The sequence below is a fragment of the Orbicella franksi genome, chromosome 13 (assembly GCF_964199315.1).
Source record: "Orbicella franksi chromosome 13, jaOrbFran1.1, whole genome shotgun sequence".
In the NCBI taxonomy this organism is placed as follows: Eukaryota; Metazoa; Cnidaria; class Anthozoa; order Scleractinia; family Merulinidae; genus Orbicella; species Orbicella franksi.
This window is the reverse complement of record NC_138157.1, coordinates 19,910,720-19,938,520: the sequence shown is the minus strand read 5'-3', so window position 1 is coordinate 19,938,520 and position 27,801 is coordinate 19,910,720. Positions and strand designations below refer to the sequence as shown.

Genomic DNA, 27,801 nt, shown 5'->3' with positions numbered 1-27,801 from the left:
TTCAACACGAGAAGAGAAGTTTCGTATCTGTAAGCGGCCATGTAATGTTCTAGTTATTATCAAAACACCAATGAAATAACGAACCATTACCTTTCGCTGCGAAAGGTGCAATTTATGTTACCGTAGCAACATGATTTTTTCACAAGTGAAAATAACATGTTATTTTCACGTGTGAAGATATCATGAGTTCGCCTGTTATTTCATTGGTGTTTACATATACGCCGGACGTTCTTTGGCCATTAAAGGGAGGCTTTCACGGTTCGGAGCATGTCTTAAGATCAAAGTACTTTTGTTTGCTTCTTATCAATGTTATCGCTCAAAAAAAACCCACTCAGATGTAGTTCAGTAATCACATGCTATAGTTAGTCGCGGTAGAGTGACGGATGACCAAAAATTCTCAGAAGATTTCAGTGGATTTTACCGACGCTGTCGACCGTTGAATTTAATGTTGACCCGTACGATTTATTCTACGGTTGATGATTTTACGGTTATTTGCATGCAAAATTAGGTAACTTGCTCGCGATTGGCTCTTAAACAATGAAAAACTTGGCCTATGCCAAAAAGCGTGCAAAGGCGAATAAATTTTACAGACATGCGTCAAACCGGGAAACCCTCCCTTTAACTCAGACACTATTTTACCTGGTCACGCAGTCTTTTCCTAGCAGTGAAGTGAAAAGGTTGCGTGGCATTAACAAGCCAAAGAATGTCTGTATGATAAATTATTTGAAGACTGAGAGTCTAAGATACTTTTAAAAACTATGATTCCAGAACGTGTACATTTTATATAACAAAAATCCCAGACTGGAAGTCTCCTTGAGGAGTGAAATTTCTGACACAAGAAATAACTACCTGTAACTGCACTCGGCCTATGATATGAGGAAACCCTCTTAGCTAAAAACCATTTTGTTCCAAATGAAACTGGTTTTTCTGTAATACTGTTATGGAGGTTTGAAATAAATAATTTTGCCTTTTTTGCTTTCAAATTTCTCACATGACATCATACCGTAATGATTCGATTTAGCGCCCTCCTTCCAATAAGCGCCCCCTCTCGAAAAAGCGCCCGCCTTCGAATGTGTTTTTATCTGTTTATTAATAAGCGCCCCCATTCTAATAAGCGCCCCTGTTATAATATTCTAATATATATTTTTTTCTTCCTTTACTTAATTTGAATTTTTTTTAAATCTTAATTTCATATTATGTTACAGCGCCGTCAGAGTACGTATCAACGAAGGTTCATCTTACTTAATTGCTACGTAATGCTGCATCACAAAAACAATGATCTTTGTCTGAGTTTCCCAACCATTATGTCCGGATGTCGAAGATGCAGCACCAGAAAGTTTTAATTTACGTATTGATGCACCGAAAGTGACCCTGTCAAAGCTATCGGCGTCGAAATCTGATTAAAATTCCCTCACGTTAACTGAACTTCGCCGTATATTTGTTACTGTTACAGTTTCTGTTACTTTATTAGTAAAGCTTTTCCATTGTGTCACTTTACAGACAGTTTCTGTTTGAAAAGTCTTAAATTTCTAATGCAGATGTTTTCTGTCTAGGTTTCAGACCCCCATTGATACAGTATAAATAGCTTTTCAAAACATTTTAACGGTTATACTTTTGAAAATGTACGTTGACTAGCATACGAAACGTCAAGTTCATAAAATGCATGTTTTTAAACTGTTATTGCTACTTTTTTTAATAAATACCCTATTTAAGTTTTGTTTTGAACATTCGGTTGTTTCTTTAAAAAGCAGTAAGCGCCCTGTATCGAATAAGCGCCCTTCCTTGAGGTACCTAAGGGGGAGGGGACTTTTTCAGCTTGCAGGAATTTTTTTTTCACGTCCACTGCCTCTGCAGGATTTTTTTCGGGGGCAAGTCCCCTTCAGTACTTCTTTTTTTTTTCTTTTTTTTGGGAGGGGGTGGGGGGGGGGGGGGAGGAATTGAAGGGGGAAATATTCTACTACCACAATCTTAATCTTGACACTCGCCACAATCTGAATGCCTGGAACAGGCTTCAAGTTCAAACAAATATTTTTTTTAACTTTCACACAGTCGTTTTGCTTTCCTGTCAAAATTATACTCAGGGGTAACATAGCCAAGTATCAGACACATTCCAAGTGCTATTGCCTAAACTGGGGCTGCATTGCCTTTTTGGTTTGATGTTTAGGGAAATATCAATTTTATTGATTCATTGCCCTTGCGATAAAATTCATTCCTGGCGTGCAGTGAATCAAGGTTTAAGCTAAGGTTCTGTGAGTTACCGTCTAGTAGCAAGTATGTGGCCGATGAGCCTATTCAACTAGGGGGGTATGGGGACTCCCCCAGAAAATTTTGCAAACATTGAAGCCTTTTTGGTGCGTTCTACACGATTTTCAGCCGATATACTTCGTGTATCATGTATACAATAAAATAGGAGGACAGTTTTATCGTTTAATCACTGATATGTATTCAAAAACTAAATGCGCTATAAAAAACGGAAACAAAAGAAGCTCCTTCTTTAATTACAACAGAGGAGTGCGACAAGGTTGTATTCTTTCACCATTGCTATTTAATTTATATCTAGATGAATTTCCACGCATACTAGAATCCTCAACTGGTACAGATCCAATTATTTTACCAAATGGGTCTCCTCTCAATTGTTTATTTTATGCAGATGATCTCATATTAATATCAAGCAGTGCTGCTGGTCTTCAAAACCAACTTAATACCCTCCAAAATTACAGCGAGAAATGGTTATTACAAATTAATCTAAAAAAGACGCAAACCCTAATTTTCCAAAAACAAAATCGTAAATCAACACGTGACAAATTTTCCTTCTTTCTAAATGGAACTCCAATTGCCAAGGCTTCACAGTACACCTACCTTGGCGTTACTTTTAACACTAATGGAAGCTTCTCAAATTCTAAAAAGGCTTTAGTTGAGAAGGCTAGAAGATCTATTTTCGCATCCAAACGTTATCTTGATTTCAATAAACTTCCTATCAATATGTGTAATAAACTATTTGATACCCTATTTCAACCCATACTTTTATACGGATCCGAAATCTGGGGAGCATATGATAGCATAAACCTCAAAAAATGGGGAAAAGACCCTGTGGAAAGACTTCATACACAGTTTTACAAATATTTCCTCGGCCTCAACAGAAGAGCACCAAATATTGCTGCTCGAAACGAAACAGGACGGTTGTCGTTAAAATTTAATATTCTTCCAAGAATTATTAAATTTTGGCTACATCTTGTCTCTCTCCCAGAAGATAGCGTTGCCAAACAGTGCCTCAATATTTCCAATCAACTGGCAAATGAAGCAAAGTCCTCTTTCATGTTAACAGTCAATGAAATCATCAAAAATTATTTAGATGACCAAAACCATCCGCATAATATAAACACACAATTACAATGAACAAATCATCAAACATAATTTACAAAAACTAAAATGTCACATCTCAAATGATATGAAAAGACACCAAATGGAGATAATTCGGTCTAACAGAAAGTTGAATTTCTACTCAAGTTTCAAAAGAGATGTAAGCAAATCTGAGTACCTAGAACAAGTAAAGAACCTCAAACATAGACAAGCTTTGGCAAAACTCCGATGTGGTAATCATAATCTTAGAATTGAATCTGGGCGACACTGTACTCCTAAATTACCTGAAACTCTTAGAATTTGTCAGTACTGCTGTTCTAACCAAATTGAGAATGAAATGCATTTATTTCATTTTGACCGATACAATAATATTAGACAACAAGTCACAAATTACATCATCAAGAAATATCCAAAATTTGATTCCTTTAATAACACAGAGAAAACAATATTTCTATTTAACAATGCTGACACTTTTATTTGTAAAAAACTAGGTTACTTTACATATGAAGCACTACAAATAAGAGAACTTTGTAACCCTAGAACTTAAAATGAAGAATCTTGTAACTAACTATATTTATTTTTCTTTCTGGTTGCTGTTGTAATTCTTTTCGTTTTTGAATTTTTATTTAACGATTATGTATTTAGGTAACACCATTTATATGGGAATACCAATAAATTGTTGTTGTTGTATCGATTGGACTTGACTGATAATGCGTCGTTTACTTTGCCAAAAACCTAAAATAGATTAAAACAGCCCATACTAAACGCATCAGTTGTGTTAATTTAACACCTTCATGATTGTCTTTGATTTCAACGTTTGTCCAACGTTGATCTTGGCGGCCACCTCAGGGGAAGTGTTACAGTTCGCCATGGGTGTGCAAATCTGTGTCCTGTCCACAATCGTCATTCATACGTCAGTTGTGAAATCACTTCTATCTTTCGAAGCTTTCAAAACACGATATCTGCTTGCTTAAACGCAAACGAATCAAGCAGGATGGCTGTTTACAGCACATGGTTTTTCTTTATCACTTTTAAGCCATGGTCATCCATAAGGGTTTTTCTGCAAGGGTGTTTGCCTACCAGTGTCCATGATGAAGTTGCTACGCATAAACTGTATCAGCCTTGAAAGGGAAAAATGTCCGTTTTCCTAATTGTAGAGAAAACCAGGACGAAGAAAACAAAACTGTAGCATAAAGTGCCTGCCAAGCAACCATTCAGGCGGGTACAGTTTGTAAGCTCGACAGAGCAATTCACTCTGCAGGAATTTTGTTTCCTTCACATTCTCTTGCACGATATTTTTTTGCAGTCACCCTCCCTTGCATGAATTTTTTTTTGTCCCCCCCCCCCCCCCGATCACTTTTCTAGTAGTCTGTCCCTTTTAAGTAAATAAGCGTCCCGGGCGCTAAATCGAATTACAGGTATTACGATAATTGTATCTGGGGGGGGGGGGGTGGCTCTGATATCATTGCATAATCAAGCATTTTCAAAATGCAGTAGTGTGGCAATTTTTAAGTTATGCCAGTATTTCTGATTGTCTCTAACATCACGCTTATTTCCAAGGTCTCTCCACTTCCCACCCCCTCTCTCACTCTGGGGGACGAGGAAAAGAGAGCCTCTGTTGGGAACAAGGTTGCTCTAAGGCAAAATCCAAAACAAAATGTACATGGTTCTTCCACAAAACCTTCTGTAATATCCACACTATTATTTTGGTGTTTGACCAAAGTCAGTGACATCACAAACCATAAAGTAACCATGGTGGCACATAGGTTTTTTTTCAACTGAAAATCAAACAATTGAATTCAAACTATTTATGGCGATATCGCCTAAGACCTCACGGCCAGTTAAACAGAACCATTACACTTTGGAACCTAAACCTTTTTTGATTCAAGATTTCCTTTGAAACTGTATTCAGTAAAATGTTATGTTACCGTTCTTTACTCAGCGAACAGTGGGCCCCAAAGAAACACTGGATAAGAATGAATACATGCCTGGCATTTTCCAACAAATTTACTCACAAACCTCTATTTACCCAATACAGTAACAATTATTTTATTAATATAGGCAATTTCTATCACAAGTATATGACAAAAATATCAAACACTTAACAGTCTTCTTTATAGTTCTTCATGGTGCACTAAAACAATGATACAAGATATTGCGAAGTTGTTCTTACACTCGCTCACTCGCTCGCTCATTCACTCACTCACTTACGTACCCTCTCTCCTAGTGGCAGAAATTTTCAAGGCCCATAGGGCCAAAAATTGTTTTGGCTTTCACCTCATTTTAGAACCCAAAGAGTTGAAAAACTTTTGAGGCTCCTTCCTGATAAAGAGGTCTAAATCTGCCACTGAAGATTATCAACTCGAAATCCATTCAAGTGAATTAATTGCTCCAGCCAATTTGAAAATGCTGGCATCTTATGGGTTATCCCTCTGTCAGGGCATTTTCTCAATTTACCTTCAACTTCAAGTAATTAATCATTAACCATCTTTTTTCAATTGCTGATTGATCAGCACCAACCAAAAGCATGTAGCCCCCAGGAAAGGGAAAAGGTTGGGGGAAAATATGTGAAAAGGTCAGAAATGCAATTCATCTTGCTTAGAGGTTAAACCCCAGATTTTGGTCTCACCTAGAGTGTTCAAGGCGAAATGGCACTATTTTTAGATCTCAATGTCTCTTTTAGGGTTGTGCGTCAAGAAATAATCAAAAACAGTCTGTCCATTCCAAGTGCTATCTTTTAGTGGTCAAATAAAGCTCAAACCACGCTCAGATTGGTCTCCTTTAGGGGTTTAAATTGATTTTTCAAATTTTCCAACAAGCATCCCAGACCTTTTCACAGGGGAGTCCACCGCCCCCCCCCCCCTTCCCTGGTAAAAGACTGCTAAAAGAAAGAAATAGACAGGCAAAAGAAAACATTTGTTGAACTGGTGCAGCCACAGATCACTATTGTTACTACTGGCCAAATGGATTGTCTACTCTTGGAAAGACAATGGGATATATGCTGCACCAGTCTACCACGGGTATGGACTTGTACCTTTCTATAAAACAAATATTCTTAGGAGTCCTTTTCTATTTTACAGGTAACCTACTGTAACACAGGTATCTCACTACTTCACAGGTAGCCCACATTAAGGGAAGCAGGGATGGTGCAGTGGTGAGAGCACTTGCCTCCCACCAATGTGGCCTGGGTTCGATTTCCGGACCTGACGCCATAAGTGGCTTGAGTTTGTGTTGGTTCTCTTCTCTGCTTTGAGGGTTTTTCTCCGGGTTCTCCGGTTTTCCCCCCTCAGCAAAAAGCAACATACAGCTGATTCCAGCTGGCTGTAAGCTGTGCCCCAAGGTCACACATGGACCATATAGCTGCTGCCAGAGGCGCCAATGTATGCTTTCGGTTCGACCTTGTTGAGCTGCATTGTTGCTGTTCTTTGTGACGGCGATTAGCCGCGACAATTATTATTATTATTATTATTATTATTATTATTATTTCACTGGCAGCCTACATTTCATTCAGGCAACCCATTTTTCACACACAGGCACTTTCTATTCAGCAGGAACATTTCTGTTGCACTACAGTTACCCTATAGTTACCCTACTTACTGTTACAGGCAGACTAAAGTTACACAGCTTCATATTATTTCTACACAGATTCATCCTTTTTTATAACAGATCAAAGATACACTATTTTCAGGTTACTACTTTTGGAGTGTCTGTAATTTCAATGGGTCACAGTTTCCAGATTTTCTTCAAAAAAAGGTCACATCTTTATTCTATTCCTAGAAGTCTGCCACTTTCAAGGGGTTGGGTTCCAAATTTTGAAACCTCGTGGTATTTCTAGACCCTGGATCTAGGACATCTAGAATTTTTTTTTTCAGAACGTTCTTTCAAACTTACAATCTGATTAAGCTTTGTTACACCATCTTTAGTCATTTTCGAATGTACAAATTAATATGTAGTTCCATCTTGTAGACATTAACACTAAAGAATAAATGTGTAAGGAACATAAGCATGTTACAGTGTGAATCAAGAAAGTGTGACCACTGACTGATTTGACTTTGACAATTTTGTTGACTGCTTAGTTACTTACTAGAAGCAATATCAAACCACAAAGGTAACCAAAAAATCGATGTCACAAAACAAAACTCGCCTTTTCCTATGCCAAAAATTAGTCTTTTTTCCTGAGTGGTTTTAATACCATTTTTGCAAAACCTAAATCTGCAAAAATGATGTGGAAATTTGAACAAATCAAGGGTTACTTTCACAACTGCAACAACTGGCTTTATTATATATTGGAGCCACACAAATAAGTGCTTTTTTGATATATTTACCATTAATTAATAATACAGTGTATTTTCACCCCACAAACTTTTCACATCTTTTTTTTTATCTCCCTTTTTTTCAGTATCTGTTACAGTGCAACTACTTGAACCAGGCCACTTCGAAAAGAATTAACCAAAGAATAGCAATCATCTTTTCAATTAAACTACAGTTAACCTGTATTAAGCGGACAGCCTTGGGATCCTTACTAGTGTATGCTCAATGCAGGGTGCCCACTCAAAACAGGTTCTAGTATGTTGTTCAATGATAGTGGAGCTCCCGCGCACCGAGGGCGTGCGAGTAGAACCCCATACCTCAGAAAATTTGGTAACCCATTGATTTGAAAAATTTTGGTTGTCACGCAACTGTCTGTACCTACATATGTACGTACGTATGTACATCCGTCCATACATGTACGTCTGTACACCAATACCTTGAAAACTAAGAGAGTAGCACCATTACCATAGCTACATCTTTGATTTTGGGCATCCACCCTATTGTTAATTGACAGCTGTCACAACAAGCTATCCACTGACCAGTATCACGTGACTATATCACGGGCTCATGTTTAGAGCTCATTGAAGTTGCGTGTTTTTTCAAAGTTGACTGCTGACCAGTTACTGGTTTACCAATTGGATCGCAGGCTCAAGTCACGTTATTTCTCTGGAGGAGAAGGAAGGAGTACTCGCAAAGGCAAAATTTTGGTGCAAATTAACCCCTGGCGCGTTGTTGATTTCTTCTGACATATTCCTTGTACAACTGTCTCTTGGAAAGTCCCTGATATATTGCGTACATAATTTCTTCAATCTTGGTTAGGCTTGTTGGGTATAGTTTGTTAAAATGGAACTGGAAAGAATAGCAAAACTACACGCTGAACAATTACATGCTCACAATTGATCGTTTTTTGAGTTTCTGAAATAAGAAAAAATAATTCTCTTTTTCCTTTATTGTCAGTAATTGCAATCAGGAGCTCTGCTTTTAGGCTTGGCTAAATCTATATATTAGTTAATTATCAACCCTTTGGTACAACAGGGTAACACAGTGTAAGATCAAAGACTAGCTAAGACTGCTCATAGTACAATGTCCAGTCAATCAATGCATCAATCTGGATTAATCACTTAGCTTTAAAACAATATCGCTGAACAATGCTAGGGAGTCTCAGCTGAACCTTTAGAAGTAAAATGACCTCTTGAAGTGTCCGCTTATTGCAGGTTTTGAGTGACAAAATGGCTTAATAGAGGTGTCCGCTGAAAGCAGGCTTATTTTACAGTAAATGTGGGAAGAAAATTTTTGGACTTAAGCCAGTGTCCACTTAATATGGGGTTCGTTTAATACAGGTTTCACTGTAATAACATTGAAGAATATGAACAATGGTTCTTAACAAAATTAACAACCTAACAAAGTTCAAAGTGTTGTGAACCTCTCAAGAAACTTTGCTACTATGCTGATTGGTTAGTTTCAATCCAAAATTATGTACACTTTTCAACAGTTTCAGTTTACTTGTTGCAAAATGAGGTTTTCAAGCTAAATTTTTCACCATCAAGGACTGAATTTCTAAGAGTGTATATAACACAGAGGAGTCAATAGCATTTACATATTGATATAAACCAGACCCTTATTACCTGCCATCATGGGAAAGCTACCAGTCCATTGTTCTTGGTGTACATTTTGATTGGTTATTTTTATTCTAGGTGGCCTGATTCAAGTAGCTGCATTGTAATTTTATAAAAAGGAAGTACTCTATGCAACGGTATGCATTTCTGTTGTACATGTATCCGTCATTTCTAAGTGTTCAATATGAGAGTATATAGCCATATTTTTTTCCTTCCTTAACTCCTTCCCATTTTCCTATCATGTCCAGATATAACTCTCCTGTCTGATATTAAACAGTCTACAGGACATTAAGAGTTAGATGCGCATTGCCTGACCTCAAAAATTCTTGTGAAGGTGAGATCAAAGGACTGACTTGTTTCCCTTCAACCCCAGTAAACAATTCAGCTTGTTTACTACGGGCACTGTAGACAATGAGTTTTCTCGCATCAAGATTTAGAAAAACTGTGAAGATGTCTCTGTCTTGCACCGAAGTGATAGAGGAAGGTTGACCATCTGATCGACGAAAATTTTGGTTTGCTGAATTGAAACACCAGCACCACTTAAATGCACTTTTTGGTGGATAGGAATAACCATCACCATAAGCATCAAAACAATCATAATAATAATTGTGGACACCAATAATTATTTCTTGTCCATTTCTTTTCTGACCAGGACTGTATGAGACCAGCTGGAGTTTCCAAGAATGCATCCCCTTTGTAAAAGTTTGGTCACTTTGTTTCGTTACAGGAGTAATGTGATGCAGCTGGTGGTGTTTTGTTTTGGTTGCCCTTTTTTCCTTCTTTTTTCTCTCTAGACTGAGTTCTGGATTAACTTGCCAATTAAAGGGACTTCCACCCACACTTTGACCCTCAACTAGCACTGTTAGAGTTACAAGACCTACATCTCTGGGACGATAAGAAAAGCTATACGACCCATCACTGTTGTCTTGTACTGCAAGTTTTTCCTGTCTCTCCTCAACAGCTTCACTGTTGAAAATGACTTGAGCCTGGACTTGATGGCCACCTGCTGTTACTTTGCTCCCCATTTTATCTTTGATAATAAGATGGAAATCCACTGACTGTCCAGTGAAGGTCTGGTACATGACCCCTTCTTCTCCTCCTGTGAAGCAAACAGTGCACTTTTGTGGGTCAGGGGGGAAGTAACATAAGGATGCCATTTTCCCAATGTCCCAAATTGCCTGATGCACTTGTAACTTGACATAATCATCCTTGCAGGGTTTCAGCTGGTTCTGTGATGAATTAAGTTGGGAAAGTCGCTGGATTAGTTGTTTCTTCAAAGACAAGAGCTTGACATCATCTCCGTCTGCTATGGCACGATCAGCAAACTCAATACTGCTTCCCATCTGTGTCAAAAGTAACGAGAGCATCTCTGCTTGGCTTTCAAGTTGTTTGACTTTTTGTTCGCCTTGCATTATTGCTTCATGCTTTAGATTTGCACGGTAATACTCCAGTGCCTTAACTTGCTCATCAAAAAAGCAATCCACCTGTTTGTTAACTTCGGTGACTTTCTTCTGGACACAACTGTTCATCGTCTGCACAGCTCTTAAGCCTTCTGCTACTGCACGTTGCTTGACTTTAGTTTGTTGAAGAACAGCTTGCACAGCATTTCTTTCCTTAACAGCAACATCTGCTATAAAATGATACTTATGTTCACGGTGATCAACAATGGTACAATCTCGACAGATTGTTTTCTGGCAAGTTTGGCAAAACAGTTTCAGTGTCTCACCATTATGTTTTTCACAAAAAGCTGGCTTGGAGAGGGCCTGAGAACCAACTGCTTTCACCTCCTCAAGGGATAAAATCTCGTGACCCTTGAAAGTATTGATCCTTTTATGTGCAGTTACACAAAACTCACACATGAAAACACTACAACTGGTGCAACGTGACACACCTGAGTCACCACTGTCACACAGTTCACAGATCAACGACTTGCCTGTGGAAGTGCTGTCTTGCATTCTTAGCAAGGTCATAGAATTGCTCACCCAGAAGTTTGGTTGCAGCTTGCCTACATCTCCATCTACAATCTAATAATTGACAAACAAAATTAATGCAGAGTCCTGATTAACTGTGTAAACAAAAACAAGTTGTTGGGAGAGAAAAGCAAACTGGTGGGGAGCCAGGGGAGCAAGAAAGTGAGCCTGTTCTGATCTCTGTAAATTTTTCAGTTGATCAACTTCAGAAACCACAGCAATCTAGCAAGAAGTAAATTAAATTTCAATGGAAGCAGTAAAAGTCGGACAGTAACATTCCCAGCAGCTAACCTGCAGGGAACCCACTCTGCACAAGTTATTCCCTGTGACTTTCCTTCAGCAATCTGTTCCAGAATGACGCTGGTAAGGAAGTGTACTAACAAGCCTTTGGCATATATTTTCATAGTTGGCTAATAGGCCATATTTGTATCCTCTGTATTGGACTGGAACTAACTTGTAATGCAGGCTGATACAGGGAAATATCATTAAAAGAGATCAATGTCATTTGCATTTGAAAAGACTCCACACATTAGCCTCAGTTGTCAGACTGTTGCTGTCACATATCTTTGAAGCACTTACACAAGTCTTGTTTCATATTCAGTCGCCAGTATGACATTATTATAATTAGTACATTACAATTAGTACATTACAATTCATCATCAGATAGCTGACAGCTATATGCTGCTCTTTTAACCAGAAAGTGAATAGAGCTTGACTGAATAAAACACTACAGAGGTATTGCAGCCAACACCATACTAACACTCCACATTGATGTCATTACAAAAACTAAACTGGCAAATATAAACCCAGTCCCACAATCCAATCACTCCTCATCAAACATAATTGATAGGCAGCTTTCTCACTTTCCTTGCTTCTTGGCCAATTACAGTACTTCACTTTGCTCAGGAAAAAACAAAACATGAAAAAGCAGGCTCAAAATCTTGCACCCCTTGGGTTCCCTGCCAGTTGGCTTCACTTGCTAAATTGCTCTTGTGGCTTTCCCCTTAGGTACTGGTCAAAAAGTATAGGAGTGGGGTAGGGTGGACTAGAACAAAAAACAAATTGACACTTATAATGGCTCAAAATGGCCAAAGAAGCCCAAGGATCTAGTCCACAAATATCATTTTTATGGAGTGTTGGACAATTTATAAAGCACCCTGCAGAATGAAGTTCTTCTTGCTTACAGCAACATTGGAAGAATCCTTTGCCGAATAAGTGTACACTGTACATGATATAACCAATCTTTAAAATTTGATGGTCATCCAGAGAACTGATCACCATGGGAGACATAACACCAAAACCTCCAAGGTGGTGATTCAAGTGAGGAAGCATCGAACAACATCAAGACGACAACAGAAAGTAAAGGGGTATGATGTGATCTACATGTATGTATTTCATTAACCCATTTAACAGCATTAATTGGAGCAAGGAGAACTTTCTATTAGCTCAAAGAATACAGCCACGACAGCAGAAAACAGAAGATCAAAGGAAAAGGAGGCTGGAACACCAAAGGGAATACACAGAGAAATATAGACAGGCTTCATAAGTCAAGACTTAAAGTTTTAATTGAGAAGAAAAGAAAACAATATTGTTAGATGTGTAATTCACACCACAAGTTCATAGTATTACACAAAATGTGGTATCATTGGATTAGAGCAATTTTCAATCGAATGTCGTAAAACCAAAACCAAACGAATTACTTACAAATAAGACTACTCAGCCAATCTCAAACCATAGTAAAAACCAAAACCAAAACCAAAGTAACTGCCTGAAAACTGCTCTATGCAACCAATGAATCATGTTTTATGGGAGGTGCTATAATTTTGAAACTTCATTTAATGGGGAAGGGGGGCTTAAAAGGAAGGGGTGTTTTTATCCACCACATTTCCAAATATTCCAGCACATCCACACCCCTAGATAGTTTTTGACCAGTCTCTTAGTGTGCACTTGTGTGACCTAAACAATCCAGCCTACATGCAATTACAGGCCATCTGGATTAGAAAATGTTTTTCTATTCTACAAATGCAGACATATTTCCAGCTGTTGCCTGTCTCCACCCATTTGTGACCTCTCATGAGAAAACGTACATTAACGGGTATCCATTTGAACGGCTAAAAACCGTTTGCTTGTCGTTTGCCATCTGTTTGTGATCCCTTCATGATCAATGGGTTGGGGTTTGAACGGATTGGGTCATCCGTTCAGAAAAATTTCCGGCTGCTGCTATCCATTTGAAAAAAATCTTTATACCTTCGAACCACTGAGGTTATCCATTCGAAAAAATATTCATTTGTTCGAGTGGCTGAGGTCATCCGTTCAAAAAAATATTCATCCATTTGAACGGCTAAGGCTATCCATTCGAAAAAATAGTCATCCATTCCAACGGCTGACGTTATCTGTTCGAAAAAAAAAAGTCATCCATTCGAATGGCTGAGGTTATCTGTTCAAAAAAAAAATGCAACTGTTCGAACGGCTGATGTTGTCCCTTTGAAAGAAACTGCAGTGGTCCGAACGGCTGATGTTACCCGTTTGGAAAAAAAATAATAGTATTCACCTGTTTGAAGGGCTGCTGCTATCCATTCACACAAAACTAATCAGCCGTTCAATCGGCCAACGGTATCTGATGGGATTCAGGTTTCCGAACAGCTGGGATTGTCTGTTCAGAAGGGACTTTATTCAGCCACCAGAATGGCTGTGTTCATTCAAAACAAACATTCAACCTTTCTGATTTGAACAGCCACGTTTGTCCATTCTGAAACCTAGGGAAGAAGCATGGCGACAGAAACAACCTCTCCCTATTTTTTTTGTTTGCCATTTATTGCACTGCACCCCAACTAACTGAACTAAAACAACTTTGAAAACTTGTAACGCAGGTTCTAAAGGGCCATTGGATAAGACATTCTTTCTTTCTCTTTGGAAAACTCAGACTCAGAATATTACAAAACTAAATTGATTGACGTGGTATTAAGATTTTGTCAGTAAAATTTCAGTCTCAAACATTGTGTGTACAGTGGATTTTGTGGCAGGGTTTGTAAACTCAGGATTTGTAGGAAATAGACTGCATGCACATGACATTGTTTGCTAAGAGCCAAAGGAGAACTTGCCTCTACCAAAAGACAGACTGGACATAATTTTAAAATAAACTCTGGTGCTCTACTCTGAAGAGAGATGTTGTCAAACAAGACAGTATTATTGTTTTCTATTGACTTCTGTCGAAGTGCTTGATCTCTATAACAAAACTTGTGCTACAGGTCACACATAATGCGTCAACGAGTGGTACACAAATTTCAGCTTGTTTGGGAGGAGATGGACTCAGGTCCATTATGGAAAACAATTATTGCATACTTTACTCTGTAAAAAGCTTTTGGTATCCATTTCTAAGTTTTGTCAAGTCTTGAAAGAAGAAATGAAGAAGTATGCAATAAGAATTACAGCAATAGACTTACGAAAGGGGAGCAAAAACATATCCTGAATCAATACAACAGGATCTCCCTCATTTAGCCACTGAGCCGTTTATAACCAGTCATTCAATACGAACTCTTTTCTTCGACTGCTCAAATGCCTGGCATCATTCGTTCAAAATTTTTCATTAGCCATTCAAACGGCTGGCATCATCCATTTCAAATTTTTTGTCAGCACTTCGAACAGCTGGCATCATCTGTTCGAAATTTTTTGTTAGCCATTCAAACAGCTGGCCTCATTCATTCATTCATTCATTTCATTAAAGGTTTGAACAGCTGGCATCATCCATTTGAAATTTTTGCCCATGCCATTCAAACGTTTACAGCATCCGTTCGAAATTTTTCTATGACCATTCAAACAGTATTTGAAACCATCTCAAACAGCCAGAACATCCATTTCCCATCTGTTTGTTACCCTTTCATTTTGACCACTGAACAGATATCTGTTAGTGTACGTTTTCATGTGAGAGGTCACATTTCTTGCATCAGCTTGACTGAGCTTTTACTTCTCAATCTCAATGTTTAGATTTATAATACCTCCTTTGTTCATTCTGGCACCACATGATTCAAGTGTCACTGTTTACTGGTATGTGCACGGACTGTTGCTTAGTGAGGCTATCAAACCCAAAAACTTTGCCAAACCTTCTGAACACATCTTCCACTGACTCAAGATTGGACAACTTTTTTGCTCTATGCACGATTTCTGCATGTTACCTCTTCAGAAAAACAACGTGAAATGTGATTGGTCAGTAAGAGCTGACGTCACTGAAATCGATCTTTCACGCTGGTTTGAATTCACAGACGTTATTTTCGGGGGAAACAGGCGACAGCTGAAAATATGTCTCTGTTTGTAGACTAATGTCCTTCCTGAGAAAGAAACTTTTATTACATTCAAGGCTGCTTCTTAGCAGGCACCTGGTAGCCTGAGGCACCTAAGTTAAGAGTGCTGGTGGTTAAATTTTTCTTCAAGGAGCCCAAGTGGGCGCCTAAACATGGAGTTTTCATTCCCATCTAATCTGTCCAACGACTTCAATCCCTTGTAACCAGGAATTACAAGCAATTCCTGATTGTAACTTTGTTCCACCAGCTTAAAAATTCCCACCAACAAGCTTTCCAACCATTGCCAGTCATTAATCATACATGGGTACTGCTCATTCTCACCAGCCGAATGTTTCTCATAAAATTGGTCATAAAATCAGTCTCACAATAAATTAAAAAGAAAACAACAGTTGCCTAGGTCTTAGTTTGTTTTTATCATGAAAAATGCGGGCCAAATCACAGCAACAAAATCTCTCTCCACTCACAAAACAGCCAAAAACAGCCATGTTTGAAATTGCCCCATAATGCATTGCAAATTCAGTATTGAAAAAATCTACATCATGTATGCCAATAAATTGTGTCTCTGTTGATACCTTTCTGATGAGAAGGCAATATTCCAGTTGCAAAATAACTATTTTTGACAAAAAATATTTTTGGAAATGGAGTAATGATGCTGTTGCCATCATATTTAAACATAAAATACAAAGTTACATAATCATCCAGTTTCTGTTATAATTTACAATGCTCCACCGAGGAAAGCACATTTCAGTGAGAAGAAACTGGAATGCAACCCTTGCTTGTATACACCAATTATTGAAGTTAATTTATTTTGTTCAAATTACAACATAAATTATATTCCTCCTCAGTCATGACCATCGCTGAACACTTGATTCCAAAAAATTGATTGATGAAGTTCTAGTGTGATACCCCTGTGCCCCTCCCCAAAATTTACCAAGTTGCTCTAAACCTCCTCTCCTCCCCAAACCCCCAGCCCCCAGGATTGGCCACAGCAACTATTATGTGCTGGGCTCCCAAAAAAATGGCTTAGGCTCCTAACTTCAAAAGTTAGGAACCCAAAGGGCTCCTTAAAAATTTCCTTAGGTAACAGCCTTGAAAATAATGATGCATATCAACATTAATTTACACAACGCCATAGAAAATACAGCCAATTAGAATACAGAAAAGTCACTAGTCTCAAATACTTAAACCAAAGACATGTTCCAATTGTGCTTTTTAACTTACTCCTACATCCTGCCTGCACTCAGGGCACGTTATGACATGATCAGCTCCCTTTTTCTTCACCAGTTTCACAAGACACTCTTTACAGTAGGTGTGCAGACATGGTAGAACTTTTGGTTCCTTAAATTGTGCCAGGCAAACAGCACAACACAGCTGTTTATTAATCTCTTGAGGTTGAAGAGATGCCATTACAAGTCTGAAAATGGGAATCCAAAACCAAAAACTTTAAAAACAGAAAACAAAAACCCATGAAATACCAGGATAACTGTAAAAGTAATAGTGGACCAGATTAATAATGTTCATGCACGACTTGCACATCTAAGTAACATCTGTTACTATTAGCAGGGATAACACAACATTAAAATTAAAGAAAAATTTTCTGTTTCTTAAATGAGTTATAGAGTCACAAAGGGAGGTTTGGGAGAAAGGAAATGCTATGGAAACACAGCATTTCTTTTTCAAGTTCTCCCAAACTTTCACAAGTGTTTCTATATTTAACAATTAGATTTTTATTGTGTGATAGTTGACGAGGGTGCAGCCTGAATCAACAATAAATAGAAATTGAGAGTAAATGTTTGTTTAGTATAAATCTACTAGTCTTTTGAAACTTTATCAAAATCCCCTTCACTGACACTCCAAAAATCCAAAGGAGCCCCCATTTTGATAACAAATGCACACTGTTACTTCAGGCTACCCACTATCTACAACAGAATGGATCATGAGTAGTGTAACCAATCAGAGTGATTGGCATTCAAGATATTCACTCTGAAACTTGATAGAAACATGAAAAATTTGCTTTCTGTGTATTTTTAGAAAAATGCCTAAAGGCAATAACAAACAATGTGACTACAACAACTATTCTGTATTTCTACTGGGTCATAGAATTACAATTTTTAACCTACCAGCACATGTATTTTCTTTGGCCGGTTTTCTGATAAAATATACTTATGCTGCTAAAAAGAAAGGCATTTTTCTGAAATGTTGTTGATTGAAGACTGTCAAAATTTGGAATTAAATTATGATTGACACACTGAATTATGTCACAGTACGTGGCTACCAAATACAAATTTGCATCACAGACTGGCATCCTCTGGCTCATTCACTGTCTAATATGAGAAGGAGTTTTTCCCAACCAACAAATTTGCAAGTGTAAACAAAAGGACTATGTTACTATTTTCTGGCCTAATACAGGCAACCAGCTGCATACTGTGTGGTAATGAACCTAGTGGAATCATGATCATGGCATAATGTATTTTCACAAATGACATCCATTTTTAAACACTTTTGCTGTTGTTGTTGCTGTTTTCTCAGCCATTTAAGGGGGCTGGCAACAGTTTCCAGCACTTTTGTAACAGCTATACTTTGAAGGATGAATACTGCCACTGTTTAACAAGTGATGCTACAATAAGGATAACATACAAATGCCCAATCATTGGCCAACAATTAAATTGCAATCATCTATTTTACATAACAGATTACCATAGCAGCAGTATGACCTAGTAAAAACGCCTTTAATTATAGCTTTAAACGCTTATAACTCAAAAACAAGCTCCGTGACCCCAGTATTTTTTTTTTATCTAATTGTGGTAAGCATGATGAGATGCAACTTTTTGCAAAGTTTAAAAATATTCTCTGGAGTGGGTTCAGAGCCACCTTAAATTTTCAAAATCAACTTAACGGATGACAAAGGAGGATCTACAACCATGGACAAATTGTGTTGGAAAATGCCAAAAACATAAACTCATAACCGTAATACCTAGAGAATAAGTGCCAGCACTCCCATTCCCCCTTCCAATGTTGGAAAATGGTAAAATGAAAACTTGTGTTAGATGAAAGTGTTTTCTCAACATTGCACAGGGGTGGGGAGGGGCAAAATGCGTATAAAATGAATTTTTCCGACCCTTGTGACCAAGGTTGTCTGATAGCTCGTAACTCTGTTAACGCCTTTTCACTTGACCAATCACAGCGATATTTAGACTATTCACAGTCCCCTATTTTTCTGTGAGATGGTAGATGTTGATCGTTGAGCTAGACGGGCCGCCATCTTGATCTCTTGTTGCGAGCAAAACTGGAGAGAGTACAAAATGCCCGTGGGTAGGGCACAGCCGGCGGAAAAAATAGGCAGACTGTAACAGCTTCACTCTGTCTCATGTTCAAGGGGTGCAGCCGCCAGTTTGGCGCCTTCGTTAATCAAATCAATTAACAATCTCCTCTCCTGAGAAAAAACCTGTCAAATCAGGGATGATGATATGAATGCATGTTACTGTGTTGTGAATTTCGAAACATTTTGAAGGTTTACTAAATTGCATCGAATGAATGCGGGACAGAAGAACTCTTCTCTGACTCCAAAAAAAGTGGCAAAGCCCACAGAGAATTCCAATTATTCAGATGCGTGCCGTCTTTGTGGCATTAACTGTAAAATTTCAGTCGGAAATAAGAACCACCAACGGAGCTTTCAGCCATTTCCTTTGCCAAAACGAAACTTTGATAAATTAAACTCTTGCCAAAACCAGTTGGAAGAACCGCCAAAACATCTTTTCCTTCGAGTAAACGAGAAACGGCCTCCTTTTGCTTGCGCTTTAACACCAATCCTCCAAGACAAGAAGCAGACAGACGATCGAAATCAAAACATTCTCCAGAAAATTCTCTTGAAATCGATGCCATTTTGGCCTGAGCTGCGAAGCGATGAATGTCACTTTCTGTCACTCAAGTTGTCAACGCTCTGCTACACTCTGATGAACTCTATTGTCCCTTCAACCAATCAGGAGTTGCCGTTGCTGGAGCAACTAATGCAGCAAACACCAGAGAGAGTGAAGCTGTTACAGTCTCCCTATTTTTTCCGCCCTGTCACCCCCACACTATTAACCCCACTGCCACTAGCCACGGGCATTTTGTACTCTCCCCAGTTTCGCTCGCATCAAGAGACCAAGATGGCCCCCCATCGAACTCAACGATAGACATCTACGATCTCACAGAAAAATAGGGGACTGTGAACAGTCTAAGCAATATTTGGCTTCTGTAACAGCCTGAAGCTAAATATGAATTAGGGGTTAAATGGAGATCACATGATCAACGGGTGACATCACAATGACATCAGTCAATTTCATGGAGCAGCATTAATGTGACATATAAGATAAGAGGGCTTTTTGAAATTAATCGCCATTTTTTTTAACGCAATTCTCACCAGAACACAACGAGTACATGTTGATCTTTGTTTTCTTTTCAAAATCCAATGAGCGGCACACATTTGCCCTGTTTTATTGACGCATTACAATGTAGCATGACAGTTTTCAAACGGATTACCATTGAAAAGGATGTCATAATGCTGTCACAGCTCAGTTTGTGAATCATTTTGATGGCAGTATTCAACTAAGCATACAAAATAACATAAAATTACAAAGACTCTCGCTGATTGTAACATAAATTGCACGGTTTACAACGATTTAAAACTGCTTTATAAAGAAAAGGTAAGAGAAGATTTCTTTTATATTCAAGGGTTTAGCATTTGTAAACCGTTCAAAATTCGTGACAGACAAGTTATAACTACAGCACAAGATGTATTCTTATAGTTTGGTATCCTGATTCCAATTCCTTAAACAATTTTTTTCTAACCATATCTATAATGTCACAATTACGTCATAACCACTTGTAACTCGTTTGTAAACTGTTCGAAAGCCGATGTAAACTGTGCCTTGTGGCCCTAAAAGGCATGTCTGAAATGACAATAGCCCATAGGAACACCCTTCCAAAGATCTTAAAGTACTTTCTACCTTCGTACAATGTTTTGAAGGAAAATGGGCCTTTCTTCAGATATTTTTCACTGAGATATATTATATTGCTTGTTACATGAGGTAGAAACGCTAAAAACCTCAATTTTGAAGGAGCAACTGATAGATAGTGCATGTGCCACATTTGGTTCAAATTTGTAAATTTCAGTGTAAGTTATGGGCATTTAAAATATATGAAAATTCAAACAACCATGGACAAATTGTGTTGCAAAATGCCAAAAACATAAACTCATAACCGTAATACCTAGAGAATAAGTGCCAGCACCCCCATTCCCCCCCTCGTTCACTTCTACTAATTAATGAAAATGTAGGCAAACAAAGTAGAAACTACTCAATGAAAATGTAGGCAAACAAAATAAAGTCAAAATACTCATGACAAGTTTATGTAAAGAGGGGGACGTGGGGGGGTTCTAAACACCGCAACACCACAAAAAAATTAACGAACACCGCATCACCGCAAGAAAAGTCAATGAAATACCGTCACCACAACACATATTTTTAGCGCCATGATTCGTTCATCTACACTTAAAATAATACTTTTTACACCTCAACAATTTTCCACAAAATAAACACATTGTTTCTGTCCTCGCTCTTCCACGTGTCTACCGAACACTGAGTTCCGGGTGGCAGAGGTCGAGTTACTTGTCAAGTTACGTATAAATGAAAACAGCTTCGGATTGGCAGTTGAAGCATATTGAAGATTGACTAGAAAGTGATGGCCTGTATTTTTTTATAATTAATAACCTCAATGGTACGTGTTTGTCATAAATTAGCTTCGATTAACAAAGTTTACATGCTAAATTTAAGTCAAATTTAGGTTTGAGAAAGGTAAATCAAAAAACCCCAGCACCGCAAACAATTTCATTTCTCAGAACACCGCAGCGTGAAAAATACAAACATTGTACACCATAGGGTTTGAGATCACCGCAACACCAAGAGTTGAGATTTTATTCACCGCATCACCGCATTAAAAAAACATCAGCACTGCAACACCGCAAATCCCCATGTCCCCCTCTGTAAACATCTCAGTTCAGTAAAAGTCAAATGCAAGGTTTGGATTGTTCAGCATGATGCTGACATTGCTAAAACTTTAACAAAAGGAACTCGCAGCTTAACTCAACAGAAACTTTGCAGCCACAATTAAACTGCACATGTCATGTTATATGCACACTGCCACACATATATAGAGATTTTTACCAGGACACCTCAATAGGAATTAGGAAGGTCCAGTGCATGTGCTATGTTTTGTATGCTTTATCTCAGAAATGGAAATGTTGAATTTCTTTACATTTTAACCCAAATGTTTCCTGACCTTTCCTTGCAGATGTGAAAGCTGGCCATTAATATTGATTTTAAGATAAACATAATCAGCAAAGCAGATCTGGTACAGAAATCCTTCCAAGGGGCCTAGGCTCGTAACACTATGGCCCTGAGGCTGCTTATGCAGGACTCAATTAATGCCAAGTAAACCTCCAGGCAATTGATAGCTACAGCTGTACCTCTCTCACAAAAATGTTCACAAAATCCTAACAACTAATTACTAGTATACAATTTCACATACATACATACATAGATATACATACACTTTATTTCAACTCGAATTATCAGAGTAGCTCTACTGAGCTAATATCTTCGAGAAAGAATAAAATAAAATAAAAATACATAACTCAATTAAATTATTAAAATACAATAATTAAAACTAACTACTAATACAATAATTATAACTACTACTAAAAGTTCATTTTCTTTATGACTGTCTTAAAATCTTTAAATGATGTTATTGTTCTCATACTGTCTGGGAGCGAATTCCAAATTTTTGCAGCTTGATGTCAGATGCACTCAAGTCCATAACTTGTTGTTCTTGGTATAGGTAAGGTCAGAATATTCTTTCCTCTTAATGAATAACTTTTTATTGTTATTATTATTTTATTTTTTTATTTTAATTAATTGCTACTTACACTGCTTACAATACAATATTAATGTAGTTACTTGAACTACTAACAAAAAACTTATTACTTACACCACTTACGATACTAACACTTACCCTATAAAATTCGCATACTTATGCTACTAACAATACTGATACTTACACTGCTTACAATACAACATAATTAGATTACTTGCGCTACTTACAATCCTAGCACAGCAAGATCATACCAGTTTACTCCTGTCAGTAATGTAAATTCTGAATTGCAAATTACAGAAAATATGCATGGATAACTGGAGTTACGAAAAATGAATAGTTCTTTTAGATATCCAGGATGCATAGAAACAAATAAGCTCTTGAAAACTACCATAAGAATTTTGTGAAATCTTCCATCATTTGCACTTACGTACACTTAGGTCCTGGCCGTGGTCAGTTTGAAAGAAAAACAACATCGCGTATTTAAATATCAAAATCAATATAATTTTCACCTCCAGCTCAAGCCTTGATTTCTCCAAAGCAAAGCATGACTTTGACAACAGGTGCCTCAGTACAAATCCTTGCTTAAATACTAAACATAAGGATATTTTTGTTGCAAAATGCCCTTCATTTCCACTGTTAATCATAGAGGATTGTTCGGGGCTGGGCGACGGTTACACTGACTCCTCCATAACCCTAGATGTTTAACTCATAGAGCACCGTTGAAAATTAAGCTTATATTATGGCAGCTGTCTTACAATACGTTGCTTTACTTACCAATCAATTATGTCAACTGAGAGCGTAACGGCAGTGTGACTACAATATAAACTATCGAGTAAAACACCAAAGCTATACTCAGTGAATGTGACTGCAGCCATTGTCAGTGGTTCGCTAAGGAAAGACTATGTCTATGTGTGCAAGTGATTTGATCCTTTTGCAACGTCATTTTAGATAACTCACAACGTTCTCTAACACATCAATGCCCGAGGAGGGTTACTGAAATCCCATAGCACAATAAATAGGCATACAACAATACAATTTAAGCTTACTGGAGAGAACATAACCTGACATGTATATGTACGTAACATCCTGGCCGGAAGAGTTGACTTTTCAGCGCACTATAAGATTTCTTTCCCGCTTTGCAATTGAAACTTTAGCGCTTAAAAAATACCGAAAGGTCTACAAAGTAAACAAATGCACGTCTGACACACTATCGAGACAGACGGTGAAAAACGACTTACCTTGTTAATGAAGTTAATGAAGCCTTAGAAGTGCTCTCCAACAAGGCCACCTGAAGGCATTCCGAATATGAAGATCGCGTGATAAGATTCTTGCAAGTCATTATGGGTCAGTCTGTTATTGGCTCAGGGGTAGTGATAGGAGGAGCACGGACGGGAGGGGTTGTGTGTGAGATCATAAAATAAAAACATTTGCTAGCAAAACAGAAAGGGTCCATTGCTGCAGCTACTTTTGAATTCGTCACGCTATTCTGCCCAGAGGTTCCAGAGGATAAAGTTTCAAACCATTATGGCAAGGTAATGACGTGACTTGCTCCAAAAAATGATGGGGACATGACTTGACGATTCCGTGCCGTGCTGTCGGCTTATCTTTAATATTCTTTGAGGTAATCAGTAGCTAGTAATCTAGTGCTTGTCTAGTGATATGTTCGTTATAGCACTCGTGTGTATATTCAAAACCAAGCTACAACCAGCAGGCAAGAGGTGAGAACCTCTGGTCACCTCTCTTGTAGAAAATCCCGGCGAGACGCTACTGATCTCTGTGAAATCGTGTGGAAATTTTGAATCGTAACTGAGATACCTCTAGGTATTAAAAGGAAGATTTCAGAGATTTGAGCTCTCAAAGAAAGCCTTATCAAGCTACAATCAGTGTAAAAAGTCGCAGGAGTAACTCCCGAGGGTAATTCCCGTGGAAAAACGTCGGAGATGCTCGGTCGGTACATTTGAATTAGGAGATCAACCTGGGTGTGGCCCGAGCTTCACTTGACCGCCAAAAGATACCACGCGCGGGGGTTGACATAAAGGCCGTGTTTTTGCTGGGTATTATGGTTTGAATGCAAATATCTCGTTCACGTTTCAAGCTGTGAAAAATCTCTCTGCTCATTTCACGTGGCTACGTTTTGGGCTGTTTTGTAAATTTTTTGGTGATTTTTGGGTATATTTGGGGATAAATAGTTTTTCTCAAAGGATTAGTAAACTTTATGGAAATATGAAATTTTGAAGATTTGATGCTGTTTTAAAATTAGAATTTGAAGTTCGAAATTGGTAGACGTACACCAAACAGTTGCCCACCAACCCGGGGAGCCCTTTTGGGGGCAATCAACTGTCTGGTGGTGTTCCAAACCCCTTTTTAGTGCAGAGTGCACTATTGGGATGGTTATGGGGGTTGCCTGCCGCTAAGGAACTAAGGCGCTATGGCGCTATGGCGCTATGGCACTATGGCGCTATGGCACTATGGCCCTATGGCGCTAAGGTGTAAACTTTAATGTTTGTTTAATTAATTAATTTCAATTAATTAATTAGTCTAGAGGCAGGGAAGTAGTGGGAGTAGGGTGGGAAAGGTACATGTGTACTCTACGTAAAACACATTCCATCGCCGTCGCTTAACTTTGAACATCGCAAAGCTATATATTTGTTTCAGGTAACCCCTTGCTCTCCTTGTGGTACCATTCTCCTTAGAACAAAACTAATTTGCCCTAAACGCATGCGTAGATTAGTTAGGGTTCGTGGCCTCTATATTAGGTGAAGGATACATTGCATACGGAATCACGCACAAATGTTGAGTGGTTTTCCTTATGGTAGAGCTCAACATGTAAGACGCATGCGTTCTAGCATTGTTAGTGTTATACACTATCTTTACACGCAGTATTTTATATATCGTGTCATGTGACCAAGGACGGCAGTTATTTTTCAGGTAGCGCCAGTTGTCCCTTTTTATTGCAAAAGTGAAACGTTACTGTGGCTGCGTAGCTTTTAGAATTACAAACAGGTCGGTTCAACAGATATCATCTGCTGTTTTCAATCTACAATAGTGTGCTTGTCAGAGTTCAAATATATTGCTTCTCCTTAGCGACTTGTTTATTTCTTGCCTTAATTGTGTCTGTAAGAGAGACCAAAAAGTTCTCAAGTTAGTGGCGTTAATACTCCGCAAATTGTGAATTTGTAACAAAAGAAACCAGGAAAATGCTCAAATATTGCTGCAGACGCCGTGGCACCTAATGAAAGCGCAAATTAATTTAATCAGTCTGTGAGGAGACTCATTCATATCGGCCAAGTAGCGCTGTTTATCTTCAATACTTTTCGTTGAAAAGCTTCTCAGCCATCAATATCGTTGTGTGTTAATTTTGAATTGTTTTATTGTTAACAACAAAGGTGGCAACAGAAAAAGAAAGTGGTATTTCGTGACTATCTGATAATTAAATTAGTTCTTGTTCATCGGTAAAAATTTGCATTTTTAGTAAAACATCGTCTCTGTTCCGTTTCTTCATCACTACATCAGATATTTAACTTTCTTTCATTTATCTCCAAAAAACAAGGACATCTTCCGTATGTTTTGGAGAAAACAGGGGTTTCATATTACATGGCTTTGCGAGGAAAACAAAAGTATCAAGTTACAAAGTTGGCGTGAAGAGCTAAATTGTCACGTTTGCTGCTTCAGCGTATTGTTGAATTTAAAATGAACGAAAATCAACTTAAAGCACCAGTAGTAATTAATTTGTGCGTAATGTTTGGACCTTGAATGAAAATACAACCTTGAAACATACACACTGCAAAGGGGAAAAGCCGTAGCAGACTACCAAGATAGACACAAACCGGAAGTGAATCGAGTAGGGGTGAGTACTTATGGGACTACTGTACCAGAGCTATCAATTGCGCTCTGCACTATCTGAGATTGTCTCACTAGTTTTCCTTTTAATCCCTCTTTAAACTTCCTAAAATTTCACTTAAATTCGTGTTTACCCCCGCCTTAAACTGGGAAAGACGGCTTTTGTTTATTATTTCTTCGAGTGCAATCCTGAAAGATACCTTGACGGCTAGAAATAGTGACGCCTTTAAGTGAGACCAAACTCCGTGATTTACACCCACACTTAACACGCAGTTCATTTCAATTGAGCGCACATTCTTTTTCTGGCGCGTTTACACCCCTCAGCGCGACGACAAGTATCCCCGACCTTTTCACATTAGATTCCCCCTCCCCCCAACCCCCACCCCAACTGCCAAAGCCTGACTGTTCTCTTTCCCTTTCCCTTGATCAATTCTTCATAGCAAAACGAGTGCACAGTCTTTGTCTGACGGGTTTTCAATAATTCGTTTTAGTTGTTGGGCAACATTGTAAGGTGGGAAAATGAGGGGGAAGGGATAGGACAAGAGTATGTCAACAGTGGGTTATCACATGTCATCAGAATGCGGCCTTCGCGCGCAGACTATTTTTCACTGGCATCAACACTTTCCGCTGCGACAATGGAAAACAAAGCTCCAAGGAATAAAGGATAAACTAAATTACAAGGACATGCACAACGATTGAGAAACTGTCACAAACACCTGTGCATTTGTAAACCTGTTGTATACAATAATTAACTCCGAGCTCGTATCCTATACAATTGGATATTCGAGATGTAAATTTTTAACTTGACAGGGGGGGCGGGAGGTAAAGGAAGGGAAGATATGGGGAAATAGGATGATTATGAAAAGACAGTGGTGAGGGCTGGAAGGGTGAGGGGGCGATAATTCAAGGAGACTGGCAAGATGAGGGCAATTATTTAAGGGAGGCAATTATTACAAATTATCCCACCAAAGATGGGCAATTATTCAAGAGGGAGAGGTTAATTGAGGGGCAGCTGTTATTCAAGAAATATGGTACTTGTGTTTCAAAGAATTTGTGAGACAACTGTAGCTCCATCTGTGATAAGTTATCAAAACTAATGAAATCAGCCATGATAATTCCAATTTTCAATAGAGCCTAGTTAAAATAAAGTGATTTAAATTGATTTTATTTGACCAACAAAGTCAGCAAAGGCTTCATCTTGTCAAGTGATCTCAAATTGTTATAAACAGACACCCTGATGCAAACTGCAACAATAATAGAAAGGTACAGGCCAGGGCAGAACCACTTGATTAAATTTAATAGAAGTAAAGTAAGGTAAAGTAAAGTAAAGACTTTATTTACACTGCAAACATTGGTCATACAGAACCATAGGAACTGTCTGGTATTAACCCAAGTACTTCTGGTAACTAAATAATACTGTGCAGTTCCAGAAAATATCCATACTCCCACCACAGAAGGATTGGAATTTCCTGGGGGTGGGGGGTTCAATGACAC

At 38.3% G+C, this 27,801-nt stretch overlaps 1 protein-coding gene across 1 annotated transcript; it reads right to left on the bottom strand.

Moving 5' to 3' along the window:
• Nucleotides 1-4,806: 4,806 nt before the first annotated feature.
• Nucleotides 4,807-26,445, bottom strand: LOC145464889 (E3 ubiquitin-protein ligase TRIM45-like). The gene is made up of 4 exons (XM_081448691.1): nt 26,383-26,445; nt 23,706-24,827; nt 16,777-16,969; nt 4,807-11,311 (listed from the first exon to the last, which is right to left on the bottom strand). The coding sequence occupies exons 2-4, from the start codon at nt 23,804-23,806 to the stop codon at nt 9,566-9,568; spliced, it is 2,040 nt and encodes a 679-aa protein (XP_081304817.1). The 5' UTR covers nt 23,807-24,827; nt 26,383-26,445; the 3' UTR covers nt 4,807-9,565.
• Nucleotides 26,446-27,801: the final 1,356 nt, after the last annotated feature.